This window comes from Myotis myotis, unplaced genomic scaffold (genome assembly GCF_014108235.1).
Source record: "Myotis myotis isolate mMyoMyo1 unplaced genomic scaffold, mMyoMyo1.p scaffold_m19_p_1, whole genome shotgun sequence".
Lineage (NCBI taxonomy): Eukaryota > Metazoa > Chordata > Mammalia > Chiroptera > Vespertilionidae > Myotis > Myotis myotis.
This window is the reverse complement of record NW_023416313.1, coordinates 77491030-77509322: the sequence shown is the minus strand read 5'-3', so window position 1 is coordinate 77509322 and position 18293 is coordinate 77491030. Positions and strand designations below refer to the sequence as shown.

At 41.9% G+C, this 18293-nt stretch overlaps 1 protein-coding gene across 1 annotated transcript in view; it reads right to left on the bottom strand.

Moving 5' to 3' along the window:
* The window catches only part of IL2RA (interleukin 2 receptor subunit alpha), a 54030-nt gene that overhangs the window by 1204 nt on the left and 34533 nt on the right, over positions 1–18293 (bottom strand). The window contains exons 2-7 of the mRNA XM_036341929.1: positions 13912–14100; positions 13163–13270; positions 10721–10936; positions 8979–9062; positions 8537–8608; positions 5987–6053 (exon numbers count right to left, since the gene is read on the bottom strand). Of these exons, the coding sequence (XP_036197822.1) occupies positions 5987–6053; positions 8537–8608; positions 8979–9062; positions 10721–10936; positions 13163–13270; positions 13912–14100 (736 nt within the window). The remainder of the gene's footprint in view (positions 1–5986; positions 6054–8536; positions 8609–8978; positions 9063–10720; positions 10937–13162; positions 13271–13911; positions 14101–18293) is intronic.

The following is an 18293-nucleotide window of genomic DNA, read 5'->3' as shown; positions in this document are numbered from 1 at the left end:
TCTCACTGCTTTCCCTCTCCCCACACTCCCTCTGCCCAGCAGCTATGTCCTGCCTTTTTAAAATCTGGCCTCAGGCTTCTTAGGCACCTTCAACTCTAAAAGCCTTCTTGGCACCCCCACATATGGTTAAGTGCCCTTTTTCTTTGCTCCTATAACACCTTAATCTTAGGCTCCAACAAATCATATTAAATTCTCTATTTTTTCCCTTCTCTACTAGACTGTAAGCTCTTGAGAACAGAGGACATTTGTATTTATCTTCAGGCCCCTGACAAGTGCCCGACACATGGAAAATATTCATATATATATATATAAATATATATATATATAGGCAAAAGCAGGTTTACAGTTGTACTACATGAAACAAGGAGTTTTTTCTTATTTTATTATTTATATATTAATTATTATATTATTTGTTATTCTCCTTATTATTGTGTATCCTTATTTATGATTTATATTTTAGGTAATGATGGCTGATAATTTAACCTACTTTTGCCCACCCCAATATATTTTTATTGAATTTATTAGGGTAACATTGGTTAATAAAATTCAAATATTCTAGGAATAGTTTTTTTTTTAATATAACTGACATATAACATTGTGTGAGTTCAAGGTGTAAACATGTTGATTTGACACGTTTTATATATTGCAATATGAGTACTACTGTAGCATCAGCTAACACCTCTGTTGTATCACATAATAATCATTTTATTTTTATGGTAAGAATATATAAGATCTAGTCTCTTGGCAACTTTGAAGTATATAATACAGTTTTGTTGATGATAAGCACAGTGCTGTGCATTAGATTCCTAGAACTTATTCATCTACTACCTGGAAGTTTGTACCCTTTGACCCACATCGACAGAGGAGATAGTCTATAAAAAGTTTTTAATTGTGTGGACAGTAGTTGCAGAAAAGGAATAATAATAGCAACTAACAGTGCTCAGTGATTTTCATGAGAGAAAACTCTTATTTTCTAGCCAGCACTGTCCTAACTGAACTTTCTGTGATGATGGAAATATAAATGTGGCTAGTGCAACTAATGAACTCAATTTTTAATTATATTTATTTTATTTAAGTTTAAATTTAAATATCCACATGTGTCTAGTGGCTACCATATTAGACAAAACTGTGCTTATTTTCCCTAGTTTTTGCTTCGCCCAGTTGGTTGCTTTCTACCTTGCTCAGAGCTCCATGAGGCAAGGCTTCAATTAAGTGGTGTGCTGGGAAATGTTTAATGTATATCCAACTAGCTCTCTGAAAAAGTTTGCTGATTTCCATGTGTAAATACTCCTACCATACCTACTTTCAGGCTACTAATGTGTCATCATTGAATACAGAGTTGGAAAGAGATATTCACTAGCAAATCATTATATAATATTGTCTTGATATAGACACAACAGCCGTAAATAACTCTGAGAACAAAGGGAGCAGTAAAATGTAGTAAAATAATTAGGAAAGTGATTGGTTTTGAGTATTTAATTTTGTATTTAATGCAATTTATTTATAAGTTTGCATACTTTAATTTTTCACAATGGTTATGCTTTAAAACAGTTTGTAAAATTCCTGAAAATTTAACGTTGGCTCTCAGGAGCCAGTGTAAGCCAGCTCTGGCTCATCACTAGTTCCTAGTAATTGCTGGAAGGTAAATAAGATCAAATGTAGGATTCTGTTTGGCCATGAGAGGGCATTATTAGATGAAATTTGACTTTAGAAAAGATTTTGGACTAGTCTCTGACAGAGGGGTCAGTTTGAGTCTCCTGGAAGATTGTAATTCTGGAGGAGCTGTGGGACTCATGATTTCACAACATGAATTCCAAAACCTTTACCACCCCCAAATAGCTTCACCCCTTCATGTCTGAAGGCTTATTGTCTTTAAGCTACTGAAATGAAAAGATCCTTGAGAGATATTAAGTCTTATCACTGAAGGAAGGAGAAGATCTAACAAATATCTTCTGAGGGTCTTACTGGGGAGTTTATATTAGGGTGGGGCCAGAGTGTACTCTGGTATATGGATAGGGATAGCCTGTATCTTTGAAAAAGTGACATAATAGGTCTCTATAGCTTGTTGGCTAAAGGAAGGGAGAAGCAGGGTGTGTGTGTGTGTGTGTGTGTGTGTGTGTGTGTGTGTGTGTGTGTGTAAAATCATTTCACTCTTTTGATTCTCAATACTGTTAGGCTCATGCAGTGGTTCTCAAAGTTTGGTTCCTGGAACAGAAGTATCAGTATCATCTGTGGATTTGTTAGAAATGTACATTTTCAGGACCCATCCCCAGACCTGCTGAATCAGAAACACTGGGTGTATAGCTGGAAGTCTGTATGAACAAAACCACCAGGAGATTCTGATGCCCATCAAATTTAAGAATCAGTGTCTTAGTGCAGAGTTGGAAAAATTGGATGTGAATGTATTTGATGCATCTGAGTTTTTAAAAGCATGTATTCATAGTCACATGACGGTATATGTTGTGTGATTCCATTTATATAAAATGTCCAGAATAGGTAAATTCACAGAGACAGAAAGTAGATTAGTGGTTGACAGAGACCAGGGGAATTGGGAAGTTCAGGGTTTCTTTCTGGGGTGATGGAAATGTTCTAATGTAGAATTAGACAGTGGTGGTGTATCTCCAACATTGCTAAAACCACTGAGCTATGCACTTGAAAATTGTTAAAATAATTAATTTTATCTCAATTGAAAAGAAAAAAGTACTGATGTTGGGGGACAACCCCCAAAGATTTTGGTTGAGACCCAAGCATTAGTATTTTAAAGAATATCTCCTGCCCTGGCTGGTGGACTCAATCGGTTGGAGCATCATCTGATGCACCAAAAGGCGATAGGTTCCATTCCCAGTCAAGGCACATACCCAGGTTTTGAGTTTGATCCCTGGTCAGGGTTTAGGCAGGAGGCAGTTGATTGATGTCTCTCACCTCTCTCTCTCTCTCTCTCTCTCTCTCTCTCTCTCTCTCTCAAATCAATTTACAAAAATAGCTCCTGGTTGTTCCAATCTGCAGCCAAGATTGAGAATCCAAGTTAGTAGAAATAAGGCCACACATGGGTCATGTTCCTAGTCAAGGGGGCTCTGGTGTGAGTGTCTGCAGGAGGTGGGGTGAGAGCTCAGGAGAGGAGAAGCTTAGGGTGGACTTAGCTTCCTTTTAGCCAGGTGATGGGGCAGAAAGACCTTGGGCTCTCCATTCAAGTTGCAGTTGGAGCTCTGCTGTGCAATCTAGTTTACGTTACTTAATTTATCCAAGATGTAGCTATGAGAAGGTTTCTGAGAAGACAGGGTGTGATAATGTTTATTGAAACTAGTATACAGGAGAAAACCAAGATGGCGGCATAGGTTGTGGGAGGAAATTGCTGCCTCCCAAAACAACTTCAAAAACATTGTATTCAAAAATACAATGAAAAGACAAAACGGACATCATCCAGAACTACAGGAAGGCTGGCTGAGTGGAAATTCTACAACTAGAAGGAAAGAGAAAAGCACACTGAGACTCAGAGGAGCTGCGGAAGTAAAGTGCAGAGGTATGGAGGCTCGAGCGCGCGTGTGGAAAGGGGCTGGCACCTGAGGACGCAGCTGTCTTTTTGAATCGGGAGGGAGTCACAAGCTCCCGACTGCTCTGAACTCCGGTTCCGGGAAGTCTCTGGGGACCCAGGACTCATACGGGGAGCAACTGGACTGTCTGGCAGCAGGCAGAACTCGGAACTTGAAGGCGGCTTTCCCTCAGAGGTGCTTGCAGCAATTATCAGGACACTGAGACACTGGGCCCCTTAGGGCAGGGCTGAGGATCAGCCATAGCTGCTTGCTCCGCCCTGTTGATTCCTTGAGACCCCGCCCCATCCAGGCTGCAGCAGAGGCTTTTGCATATGAATGCCCTAGCCCTTTGCAACCTGAAAAATTACCTAAAAAATTGCAGCTGGGCCAGACAGACCCAGAACTTCCAAGAGAAGGCCCAAGGCCCCACAGCAGCTTGCATTGCTTCACAGCTGGGCCTCATCTGGGCACCTCCAAACTCCAAAAAAGGAAGGGGAATCTGCAGATCTCTTCATAGCTCCTGCTGGGTAACTCCAAGCAGAGGCTAAATTAGCACCTCCTTAGATCCAAGAGCCAGTGTACGCAGTGGTCAGAGTGGGACCATCCAGATTACAACTCCTCAGATCCATAAGGGACACACTCAGGGGGCAGACTCAGTGAGCACCAAAGTCCCATTGAAGAAAGTCTTGCCCCGGAGGGGTGTCTCCAGCACAGAAGTTCTCCCACTGCAGACACAGCTGATTCTCACAGTCAATTGGCCTGGAGGTCAATTCCTCCCAGTGATACCAACAACAATCAAGGCATAACTACAACAAGACTGTGCACAAAGCCCACAAAGGGGTGCACCAAGAGTGTCCACCTCAGGTAACTGGGGAGGCTGAGCCACTGGGCCCTATAGGACACCTAACACACAAAACCACTCTACCAACACAGGGAAGCATAAAAAATGCGGAGACAAAGAAACAGGTCACAAATGACAGAAATGGAAGAAAGCAAATGACTGGATATAGAGTTCAAAACCATGTTTATAAGGTTTTTCAAGAATTTTCTGGAAACCGCCGATAAATTTAGTGAGACCCTGGAGGATATGAAAAAAGATCAACTAGAATTAAGCATACACTGACTGAAATAAAGAATAATATACAGAGATCCAACAGCAGACAAGAGGATCCCAAGAATCAAGTCAATGATTTGAAATACGAAGAAACAAAAAATACCCAACCAGAAAAGAAAAAAGAATCCAAAAATATGAAGATAGTGTAAGGAGCCTCTGGGACAACTTCAAGCGTACCAACATCAGAATTATAGGGGTGCCAGAAGAAGAGAGAGGGCAAGATATTGAAAACCTATTTGAAGAAATAATGATAGAAAACTTCCCCTACCTGGTGAAAGAAATAGACTTACAAGTCCAGGAAGTGCAGAGAACCCCAAACAAAAGGAATCCAAAGAGGACCACACCAAGACACATCATAATTAAAATGCCAAGAGCAAAAGACAAAGAGAGACTCTTAAAAGCAGCAAGAGAAAAAAAGTCAATTACCTACAAGGGAGTACCCATATGACTGTCAGCTGATTTCTCAACAGAAACTATGCAGGCCAGAAGAGAGTGGCAAGAAATATTCAAAGTGATGAATAGCAAGAACCTATAACCAAGATTACTTTATCCAGCAAAGCTATCATTCAGAATAGAAGGTCAGATAAAGAGCTTCACAGATAAGAAAAAGCTAAAGGAGTTCATCACCACCAAACCAGCATTATATGAAATGCTGAAAGGTATTCTTTAAGAAGAGGAAAAAGAAAAAAGGAACTCTTACCATTTGCCACAGCATGGATGGAACTGGAGGTCATTATGCTAAGTGAAATAAGCCAGTCAGAAAAGGATAAATACCACATGATCTCACTCATTTGTGGAATATAATGAACAACATAAACTGATGAACAAGGACTGATCCAGAGACGGAGAGGCATTGATTGGACTGTCGGGACTTGGAGGGAAGGTAGGGGAGGGTGGGGGTAAGGGAGAAAGATCAACCAAAGGACTTATATGCAAGCATATAGGCCTAACCAATGGACATGGACAATGGGGGGGGGTGAGGGCATGAGCGGGGAGGTGGGGGGGTAGGGGGTAACGTGGGGATAAGGACACATATGTAATACCTTAGTCAATAAAAAATATAATTTTAAAAAAAAAGAAACTGGTATACAATAGGTGCTCAACAAATGTTAGTTTCCTTTGCTCTCCCAATTCCCTGTGACTTTAATTTGTGATTAAACTCACAATTTGTGATTGACTCTTTGGGAGTGCATACTTGGCCAATTCTTTTTCTACTGCTCTCCAAACTGCTGGTGGATAGTAGGAAGATGGGGAGCACTGCTCAGGTATCTCTGCCCTGAGGGTTTTCCTACTCTGGCTTCACAGATAGCTTGGGCAAGGGCTTGCTTAATAAGGGACTTACCGTCTCCGCTGCCAGGTGAGCACACTCAGAAGGAAAATACTGATCAGCAGGAGAATGCAGCCGGCCACTGCCAACAGAGAAGTAGATCAACACAGTATGTCCTGGGCCAAGTCACAGAGCAGGCTGAGAAAATCCCCCCATAAGCAAGGACATCCCAAAGAGGTGGGCTCTGCAGCTTCTGATTTCCCCTCCCAGAGTGCAGCTCCCTCCCCCAACAGATTTCTTAGGTGCTCTAAGACTGGGTGAGGTGGCATGGATGGAGAAGGGCATGGTGCCTTTCCTCAAGAGGCTTTCAGGTGAGATCAAACTGAAAGACCTTCTTTTCAGAAAGGTTCAAAGCCCAGGCTTCAGTTAAAGAGGCTGAAAGTGAGGCCTGTGACAGGTAAAAGAAATATCGGAACATAAAGATAAATCATAAACACTTTAGCATCTTTTGAAAGTGTTCATATTTCCCAATAGTACTGGAGTGAGCCATCTATCTACCTACCTATCTATCTTAAATGGGCCACAAACCATGTTTTTCTTCTTTTATCCCCAGCTTTATTGACATACTAGAGGCCCAGTGCATGAAAATTTGTGCACTGGGAGAGGGGGTCCCTCAGCCTAGCCTGCGAGAGCCCTCAGGGGATGTCCTACTGATGGCTTAGGCCCGCTCCCTGTGGGCTCCCTGTGGGGAGCGGGCCTAAGCCACAGTCTGGCCTCCCTCTGCGGGAAGCGACGGGGCTGAACAGGTGAAGGCACTGTCCCCATCACCCCGCTGCTGCTGCTGCCTCTGGCCTCCCTCTGTGGGAGGCGACTAGGTGATCAGGGGAGGGAGCTGCTCCCATCACACTGCTGCTGCCGCAGCTGCCAGCCCTCCTCAGCCCTCACAGCTGCTGCAGCTTTGTCTGGAAGGATGTCCGGAAGGCGTCCGGTCTATCAGGTCTAATTAGCATATTATCCTTTTATTAGTATAGATCAGTGGTTCTCAACTTTCCTAATGCCGTGACCCTTTAATACAGTTCCTCATGTTGTGGTGACCCCCAATTTCATTGTTACAAATTGAACATAATTAAAGCATAGTGATTAATCACAAAAACAGTATGTAATTATATATGTGTTTTCAGATGGTCTTAGGCGACCCCTGTGAAAGGGTTGTTCGACCCCCAAAGGGGTCGCGACCCACAGGTTGAGAACCGCTGGTATAGATAATTGACACTAGAGGCCCAGTGTACGAATTCGTGCATGGTTGGGGTCTGGCCAGTCTGCCCGATTAGGGCCTGATCAGGGCTGGGCTGGCTGGGGGGAGGAGCTGCATGCAATTGGCCAGTGGGCCCCACCCCCAATTGGGGTGGGGGAGCTATCAGGGGTGGGGTCGGCCATGGGGAGGGGCTGCGGACTGATCGGGGTGGTGGGGGCCCATCAGGGGTGGGGCTGGCTGGGGGCAGAGGCTGCAGGAGGTTGGCCAGCTGGCCCTGCCCCCTATTGGGGTCGGGGGGCGATCAGGGTCAGGGCTGGCAGGGGAAGGAGCTGCGGGCAGATGAGATGGTGGGGGCCCATCAGGGATGGGGCTGGCACAGGGGGAGGGGCCATGAGGGATTGGCCGGCTGGCCCTGCCCCCTATTGAGGTAGAGGGGGGCAATCAGGGGCAGGGCAAGCCAGGGAGAGGGGCTGTGGGCTGATGGGAGTGGGGTGGGCCAATTGGGGGCATGGCCAGCCTGGGGAATGGGCCATGGGGGGGTTGGCCGGCCGCCCACCCTCGATCAGGGTGGGAGAGGCCAATCAGGCGGTTCGCTGGTTGCAGTGGGCGTCATAGCGACCGGTCATTCCAGTCGTTACGTTGTTATGGTCGCTGGCTTTTTATATATATAGATATACATGTGTGAGTTTAAGATGTACATGTTGATTTGATACATTTACATAGTGCCATATGATTACCACCATGGCATTGGCTAACACCTCCATCATGTCACATAATTACCATTTCTTTTTTGTGGTAAGAACATTTAAGATCTCCTCTCTTAGCAACTTTCAATTATACAATACAGTATTGTTTACTACAACCACCATGCTATGCATTCATACCCAGAACTTCTCTTTTAACTGGAGTTTGTGCCCTCTGACCACCATCTCCCTATTGGCCCCAGCACCAGCCCCTGATGATCTCCATCCTATTCTTTTTCCATGAGCTCATTTTTAATTTTATTTTTTTTCTTGCTGCAAAGCATGTTTTTCCCTCCTACCAGGAAACAACTGTACTGTTTTAGGATTTTTTTCTTCTTCCCCTGGTTATACGTTCTCCCTCCCTCTTTGCTTCAACCCTCACTTCCAAGTATGGAGTGTTTTGTCATTTAGGATCCATTCAGGAGGAGCTGAATGAGGCTAGTTTGAGACTTCATTGTGATTTTAGGTTATGTTAATTTCTGCATTAGTATTTAACTCTTATAGACATATAGTGTAAATAGGGGGTCATGATAAACAACTAACCAACCCACCCACCCACCAAGCAACATGTCCCACAATTGCTGTCTTGTGTACATTTTGTTAATAATAGAAGTGACTCCTACCCACCTGCTATCTGATACTCAGTGGTAAATATGAACATCTCTGTGGTTGTAGACACTTCTGTAGGTTTCTGAAAATCTATGCAGAAGAGAGAGGGGAAGATGCTCTGTTTAGGCAATTATTGGATTGCACAGGCTGGAGAGTGCTAGGGTTCTCCCTGAGCTAGAACCTCAGAGACTGATGGAAGGGACATAAAGGACAAGGAGAGGCCGTGCGCAAGTATTTCCTTCTTCTGCCTCAAGACACCACCCTCAGTATGGTATCACCTCTTTCTGACACTTGTTTTCCAGCCTTTGAGGATTGGGAGGTCGGATGTGGATCTTGATCATCTTAACATCCATGGGACAGCTCTGCCCATGCTGGCGAGGCTGCTCCAGGCAAACTGTCTTCCCTCTCTCCCATTTGATATAATGGCTTTTATCTTCATAGAAACAGATTCTAGCCATACCTGTAGGAATACTTGTCGTGGTGAAGGGACAGGAAGCTTCACTCCCAGAAGGAATGTCTGTGATTGCTGGAAACTCTTCATCATCTGGTGGAGAGAGTGAGCAATGCTTGTGGAACTGAAAGGGGAAGGGGTCTCACATCCAGCCCCACCCACCCACCTCAGTTGACTCTATACACACTAGCTAAGGTGTGAATCTCAGTGCTGGGCATGTTATCTGCGGGTGCCACGTCACATGGCTCTACATCAGAGTCACAGGGAGTGGCATAAGAGGCCCCAGCAGAGCCCAGTGAGAGGGAATTCTAATTCTGACCTTGGTTTTCCATAGAACTTTGAGAAACTCCTTTCTCTAAGCTTCCTACTCAGCCTGGTTTCCATCTGTGTCTTGGAAACAGGTCATAACAATGCCAATACCATTGAACTATCAAACAAAGTAGAAAGGCACAAAAGGGTAGCTTTTCTCTGTTATAGGCCCCCATTCAGCATGGGTGTTGTCATTTACCCAGGACACTGCCCCACCTTGTCATCCTTTTACAAAGGAAACCAGGGACACGCTATGACCAGCAGTATGGCTTACTGGAGACAAGCTATGGGAAAGAAACTCAGAATTCTCAAGAATCCAAGAGGAAGTCATGGAATATGGAAAAGAGTGATGAGCAAAGAAACCTGTAACCCATTGTTAAATGTAACTGACTTTTAATACACACACACACACACACACACACACATTTCTATATCATTCTCATCTGAGGATATGTTTTTATTGATTTTAGAGAGACAGGGAGGAAAGGGGAGAGACAGAGACAGAGGGATATCAATGGGTTACCTCCTGTATGTGTCCCAACAGGGGATCAAACCTGCAACCTTTTGGTGTATGGGACATACTCCAACCAACTGAACCACCTGGCTAGGACAATGTAAGTGATTTTAGATTGTAGAAATAGTAGTATGATTTCAGAATGAAAATAGCGAAGATCTCAACATATATTGGTTGTATGTATGGATGAATGAGTGCGTGAGTGTGCCTGCTAGTGTTCAAATAAGTCTCTTCTCTGCACATTTGCATTTGTATCAAAGCTCAGGTGGGAAGTATGCAAGGGGAAGTTGCCTGTCAACAGTGTAGCACTGTACAAATAATGGATTTACATTATCAGTAAATTAGAAAGGTGTGGGTTGCAGGTTGGACTTTCCCCTTTGAACGAGGGAGAGAGGAAGTCTTGGTAGCTTAGAGGAAGAAGTGGGGTTTCAGGATCAGCTAAGAAAGGGGAAGCATTATCACCAGTGAGTGAGCTGGGGGCTCTGGAACACTCCAAAGATCTTTTCTCTTCTTCCCTCTCCTGCTACTTATCTCCACTCAGGGTACAGGGGACCTTAAGTGATAGAGACCTTTGAGCAGGGGTCCTCAAACTTTTTAAACAGGGGGCCAGTTCACTGTCCCTCAGACCATTGGAGGGCCAGACTATAGTTTAAAAAAAAAAACTATGAACAAATTCCTATGCACACTGCACATATCTTATTTTGAAGTAAAGGAACAAATACAATATTTGTATTTGCATGTGGCCCATGGGCCGTAGTTTGAGGACCCCTGCCTTTGAGTCTCTCTAGTGTTTTTTATAGAATGAGAAAAAATAGAGGCCCAAGGAGATTAACTTGTCCAAGGTTACACAGCTGGTGGGTGAGGAATTCCACCCTGGTCGGCCTGATGGAAAAAGCAATCTAGTGAACTCAGGAAGGTGCCACCATACCTAGAAACTGATCATTCTCACTCTCACTTGTGCACTTGAGCTGGGGCTGTGTCCATCTCGTCTTCCCACAGATCATTTTGCAGGTGCTTGTGGCAGGACCTTTCTGTTCGGCCCTGAATCCCTGGGCGCACTTATAGTGAACTGTCTGGCCCACCACGAAATGATAAATTCTCTTTGAAGCTTCATGTTCCCATGGTGGAGGCTCCTTGCAATGACCTGGAAGAGGGAAAGGAAATTCCAAAGGCAAGTTGGAGAGAGCACTGTGAGTCCAAGTTTCCCCTTCCTAGAGACCAGACCTTGGTTCTTACTTTTTTGTTTGTTCATTTATTTTCTTTCATTTAACCAGTATGTATTGAGAATGTCTATGTATCAGGACTTGGATAAGTACTTTGTGAGAAGGCACAGAGACTCAGTCACTCCTGCAAAAGGGGTCAGTCAATTGGGTAAGAAAGACATATGAAGGCAGAATGTGCTGAGTATTATAGTTAAAGAACAGACGTTCATTATGGGAACACAGAGGCATGAGTAATTACTTCTGACGATAGTGAGAGCTTTGGTAAGTGCACAGGACTGGGAAGGATGGTCTCAGCTGAGGGATAAGAGCAGGCTTAACTCAATTTGGGTCACTGAAAAGTGAAGACCAACCACCCCTTATCTCCACTGCTGATTGAGGAAGCTACATCCTCAGGTTGCAGCTGATGGTCACCTTGGGACCATGGTAGAAGGACTGGGGACAAAGCCAAAGCCCAGAGGAGAGAGCAGCTGAGAGAATCTCAGAGAAGTGGAGCCTGGTCTCTGATCAAGCCATACCTGAAGCTTGCCCTGAATTAGACCAATGAAGGCTTCTGGAAATTCCCTGTGTTTAGTAACTTTCCACTCCCAAACTAAAACCCAAGCCTGACTGACCTTTAACCCTAAAGATCGTGTCCTGCTATGATATAATCTCAGGATTTTTCACTCCATTCCCAATCTGGACATATGGAACCATATGTACCCTCTATTCTTCAGACATAGGAAGCTACACATATTCTCTGACCTTCCACAGCCTGAATACCCAATATGAGCTCTACAAATACTCTGTGTAACCTTCGGCCCCACCTGGAAGCTTAGTGGTTCTGTCCTGAGCAGTTTGCTCTAACACCTGGCAAATCATGGCTGAACTTATGTTTTAGTCTCAAAAAATTTCTTTTACAGTCAGTGATATCTATAACTGACTGAACCTGTTTTTAATTGGGTTTGCTTCTTTTAAATGAAAACATACTAATTAAGACAATATGTGAAATGTCCATTAGCTAAAACCAGCTGGTTATCTCTTGAGTAAGGACAACAAACATTGACTTTTTGAGAAACCTTTCAATAATTGTGGAAGGTATTATGGGAGAAGTAGAGAAAAAAACAACAACTAAACTTGCTTTGAAATACCATTCCAGTACAAAGTTGGGTGTGTGTGTGTGTGTGTACATGGATAAAAACCTCACAATGCAACAATGCCCCTGGATTATTCTTTTAAAAAAAAATAATGGAAGATGTAAATAAATTCGAACTAGTCTAAAATAAGTAATCAGTAGAAAGATTTCTAGTCTAATTCGGGAGACCCAAGATCTTATTCCTAAAATATGTGAGTTTAGCCAAGTCTTTTACCTTCTCAATGTCTTCAGTAAATTGAAGTAATACTCTTCCTCCCTCACTCACTGAGTTGTGAGGTTCAAGTGAGATTTTATACAATATGTTCAAATTCTTTATAATCTTATACAATCAGCATGGGACCATAGGTTTCTGTAAGGTCAGCTGGTCTCCCAACAGCTCAGGCTTTCCTAATGGGCTCTATTTCCTCCTGACATTATGACTTGACTTTAATCAACATGATTCATCTCGGAAAGTTGCAGCAGCAACTGGGTAGTTATGGTGCTCACTAATCCATAGCCCATTAGCCAGGAGGTATTTGTCTGCAGCTTCACGACTCACCAGTATGACCCAGCACATTTTACACACACACACACACACACACACACTCCTCCTAAGAAACATCTTGAAGTAAATTGCTGTGCGGGCAGTTCATTATCTTCTATTTAAGGAAAAAAAACAAAGTATTTCCTTTAGAGAAGGAGCTATTGTCTGCTCATGTTTATATCTTCTGTTGGCAGTGCCTGGTACCTTTAGTCCCAACACGTGCTTTTTGAATCGAATCCAATTGAATTGAGTTGAATTGAATTATATTTAGCCAGTTCTCAAACCAGGAAGAATTCCTGAGGCCAGGTTGGCTTCTGTGAAAGTGACTTGAAATGCTGAGCCAAGAGCCTGCAAATGCTATTGTTGACATGATATCCTTAGAGGAGAGGATAATGGGACAGACTTTCTTCCTTTGGGGACCACATCATATACCTGCAAGAAAAGGGCTGGCTCCTAGTACTCAGACAACAGTTGTTCAGATTCACCTCTTACCTAGGTTAACTTGGTCTGTGGGCTGTGTTTGGCTTTGCATTTCTGTGGCTTTTCTTTCCTTCTGTTCTTCAGGTTTAGGAGTAGCTTGTTTTTGTGTGTTCCTGAGGGCTAGAGAATATGAATGGAATGAAGCAAATAACTTCACAAATGTTTATAATAGTAAACACTCTTCATGTATTCACTTACTCAGAAAGGATCTTTCTAGTGCTTGCAGTGCACCAGGAAATATCAAAGTGCTGCGGTTACGAAGATGTGCTACACATGTGCCCTGCCCTTGGGGTGATTTTAGTGGGCCCTGTTCATGTCAAGCCCAGAACAGCACTGGCCTGTCAGTATGCATGTGTGTAATGACAATGGCCTTCAGCATAGACATAACAAAATTTGCCATATCAATCATTTTAAGTGTACAGTTCAGTGGCATTCAGTATATTCACATTGTTGTGAACTAAAATTGTTTTTTAATTGTTCGATAATTATTAGTGTAATGTCTGTTTCCTTCCTGACCCTGAAATACAAGTTTCTTGAGTACTGGGTATCCTGCATGCCTAGACCAGTACTTGGACCTAGAAGACACTCCTTAAATATTTGTTTAATATATGAATATTCCAGAAACCAGTAAAATTAGTTCCTGTGTAGTTCAGACCGAACAATGTTTGTCTGTGGGGCCAAGTGAACAAAATCTGAAGCTCTGTCTCACTCTCTGCTATGATCTTCTCTTCCCCTGGGCAGCTACAAAAGGAAACACTTACAATTCATTTTGCACTGACATTGGTTTTCCCAGGCAGAGTGGCCCGCGTTTCCTGTACAATTCATGAAGATCGTCTCGCTGCTTCTGCGGAATCCTGTCTTGCAGTCACAGTTTATCAAGGTGCCCATTTCGTAAGTGATGGCTTTGAATGTGGCGTGTCTGAGATTTGGTGGGCTGGGATAACAAAACTCTGAGAAGGAAAAGAAGCATATTACCAGTTAAACATTCACACATTTAACCATGCAGTGATTTAATCACACATATCTGTGTTTTATTTAAAGGATTTATATATACCCCACTTTTTCCTAGAAAGAAACTAAGTCCATTGCCATTGTTCTTTAGAAACTTTTTTATGAGAGACAGTTCAAAATTTAATTTCAACCAAATTAAAACATAAACTACAATATATTTTAAAGTAAATGAATAGAAATGAATGAAGTTTTATTCTGAATATGCCTCATGCTGAGCAAGTAGAGAGAGGAAGACCAAGGAATATGAGGAAAGCCATGTAAATTTATTTATTTATTTATTTAGGGCCATGTAAATTTAATTAAAAAACAAAATGTGTGTGTGAGAAAAGAACCTTTCAGGATTGCCTGACTTTCTATAATTAATGATTCTGCACCACTAAAAAAAAAAAAATAGAAATTTAAAATGCTTCCCTCAATGTCTGGCTAGTAGGAAGTGTGTGTTTCTCACCCTCCTACCCATTTGTGAGTTTTCCAAATTCCTTTTTATACTGTAAAGACCTGCCCCTCACTCAGCTCAAAAAATGGACCCTGATTTCCTACCCTTGATGTAGTGGCCAAACACTCAACTATAAAGGGGGAAGTATATTGGTCTAATCAGAAAGATGCAACAAGTTCCCCTTTTAAGAAACTAGATTTTTAGGAAGAAGCCACACATTGGATAAAAGAAGTGGATAAGAAGGATCACAGGAAAAAGGAAAAGGTGAGAAAGCTGGGGCCCCTACCACAGCCAGCCTCTCCACCCACCAGAAAGGCAGCTAATCCGGGCTGGTTGCTGCAGTAGTTGCTGGTAGAGGATGATCTGCCAATTGCTTATTAATAACTTGGATTGTAGTGAAGGTTCCCGGTGCCCGCACACTCTGCTCACGAGCATCTTGTCATCCTAGCTATCACCCCCCATCTAAGACTTAGGACACTCCTATTGCCCCCAAGAACAGAAGGTGAGAAGAATGTGGACAGCTTGCCCCACCTCTAACCAAGAAAGGACTAAATAAAAGCAATCTCACTGGCTCAGTGGGCCAGCAGTTATAGAGGAACATGTATCATAAGCACTCAGTACATTCTGGTAATCATAATAATCACCACAATAAGGAAAGAAAGGGGAGAAAGGTGATTTTCTAAATTCTAGCTCTACCAGTTAACTAGTTGTATAACTTTATTATTTTTACTTACCTATGATGTGGCTTCCTTTTCCATAAAGTGGGTATTATCATAATTATTTTACTAATTTGTTTTAAAGATTACTTGATGTAACATATAACATACTAAGGTAACTTGCAGAGCACTGGGCACATAATAGGCATAGATAGATACTAGTTCTGCTTTTTCTCTCTGTCCAGAAAAAAAGAGTGGTAATTCATATAGAGACTGGGCTAAAGTTTATTTTATCCCTTAACTCCTGCAAAAGGGCATTTCTCTCTACAGCCCATATCATCAGTATCACTCACTGGCACTTATCAGACATCAATACCAAGCAACTTTTTAAGTATTAGAAGGTAAATCTGGCTGTTAAACCAAGATAGGCATAATAATCAGAACAACCAATGGAGGTACATGGCAAGCATGTCCGCCCCTCCCCCCATTTTTTTTAATTCATCCTCACTCAAGTATATGTTTTTATTGATTTTAGAGAGAGATAAACATCAAAGTAAGAGAGAAACATTGATTGGTTGTTTCCCATACACGCCCTGACCAGGAATCGAACCTGCAACCCTTTGGTGCATAAGCTGCTGTTCTAACTAACTGAGCCACTTGGCCAGGGCAAGGATGTTCCTTTTAACCACCATTTTCCAACATTGTACTAGAAGTCCTAGCTAATGCAACAGAAAAGGAAAGGGAAAAAAGGGTATACAGATTGGGTAGAAAGAATAAAATTGCCTGTGTTTGCAGTTGTCATGACTGACTGTGTAGAAAATCTGAAAGAACAGACAAGAAAAAACCTTCTTCATACTAATAAGTGATTATAACAGAGTTACAGAATACAAAGCTAGACCTAGTCCAGTGGTTGGCAAACTCATTAGTCAACAGAGCCAAATATCAACAGTACAACGATTGAAATTTCTTTTGAGAGCCAAATTTTTTAAACTTAAACTACATAGGTAGGTACATTGTTATTAACTTAATTAGGGTACTCCTGAGCTGGCCTTTGCTAAAAACGTCCTCAATCTGATTGAGGTACGTTTGCTGAGGTGGACCCCTTCCAACTCTCCCATCGATACTCATCTCGTATACTTGTTTCCTCTATCTCCTTTCTGAAAACTGACTTCTGCGCATGGACCACAAAGTTTCAATCACACTGTACGTGCATGCCCGCACGTGGTATTTTGTGGAAGAGCCACACTCAAGGGGCCAAAGAGCCGCATGTGGCTCGCGAGCCCCAGTTTGCTGACCACTGCCCTAACCGATTTGGCTCAGTGGAGAGAGGTCAGCCTGCAGATCGAAGGGTTCCAGGTTCAATTCCGGTGAAGGGCACATACCTCGATTGCAGGCTCCTCCCCAGCCTAGGCTTTGCTTGGGGCTCGTGCAGGAGGCAACCAATCGATGTGTTTCTCTCACATCGATATTTCTCTCTGTCTTTCCCCTCTCTCTAAAAATCAATGGAAAAATATCCTTGGGTGAGGATTTTAAAAAAGAATACAAAAATAATATATAAAAGTCAACTGCTTGGCTATATAGCAGCAATGAACAAGTGAAATTGAAATTAAAAACACAATAGCATTTACATTAGCACCCAAAAAATAAAGTACTTGGATATAAATTTAACAACATATTTATGAGATCTATATAAGGAAAACTGTAAAACTCTGATGAAAAAAATCAAATAACTAAATAAATGGAGAGATATTCCATGTTCATGGATAGGATGAGTCAATATTGTCAATATGTCAGTTCTTCCCAACTTGATCTATAGAATCAATACAATCCCAGTAAAAATTTCAGCTAGTTATCTTGTGGATGTCAACAAACTGATTCCAAAGTTTATATGGAGAAGCAAAAGGCCCAGAATAGCTAACACAATATTGAAGAACAAAGTTGGAGGACTGACACTACCTGACTTCAAGACTTACCATAAAGCTGCAGTAATCAAGATAGTGTGGTATTGGTGAAAGACTGGACAAGCTAGATCAACAAATACTGCATACCCAAAAATACATTTTGTTACATATCTAAATATTTAGACACTAGATCTATACATTGTAGATATAAAAATAAAAGTTAAAAACTATTATGCTGGTAAAAGAAAATAAAGGAAAATAGCTCTTCAAGCTAGTTATAGGCAGAGAGTTCCTAGAGATAAGAAGAAAAACACTAACCATAAAAGGAGAGTAAATTAAAAACTTCTACTTATCCTAAGATGAGTAGAAAATGGAAAAAATAAATGCTAGAGATAGACTTGGAGAAAATATTTGCAACTTATATGTCTGAGAAAAAGACTTATGTCCACATTATAAAAAGAATTACAAATCAATAAAAGAGGCAAGTAACCCTATAAATACACGGGTAAACACCTGAAGGGTCACTTCTCCAAAGAAAATACATGATGATCAATAAGCACTAGAAAGAGTGCTCAACATCAGTAGACATAAAGAAAAAGCAAATTGGAGCCACTACCAAATGCTAGAGAGGAAGTAAAGCTACTGGAACTCTTATATTATTGATAGGAGTGTAAAATAATACCATTACTTTGGGAAACTGAAAGTTTTAAAAATGAAGTTAAATACATCTACCCTACATTTAGCCTCTCCACTCCTAGGTATTTGACTAGTAGAAATGAAAGCATATGAGTAGCTTTAAATAACCTCAGAAACATCATATTGAACAAAGATGTTAGACACAAAATACTACATAATGTCTGATTCCATTTATATGAAGTTCAAGAAAAGATAAAACTAGTATACAGAAAGAATCAGGTTTCTTGTGGTGGGTGGGGATTGATTCAAAGTGAGGTGACGGAGACGTTGATTATATGGGTGTTCAGATTTGCCAAAACTCATCAAATTGTACACATCTGTGCATTTCACTATTAGTAATTTTATCTAAAAAAAAATCATTAAGCGTACCAACATCCGAATTATGGGGGTTCCAGAAGAAGAGAGAAAGATATTGAAAACCTATTTGAAGAAATAGTGACAGA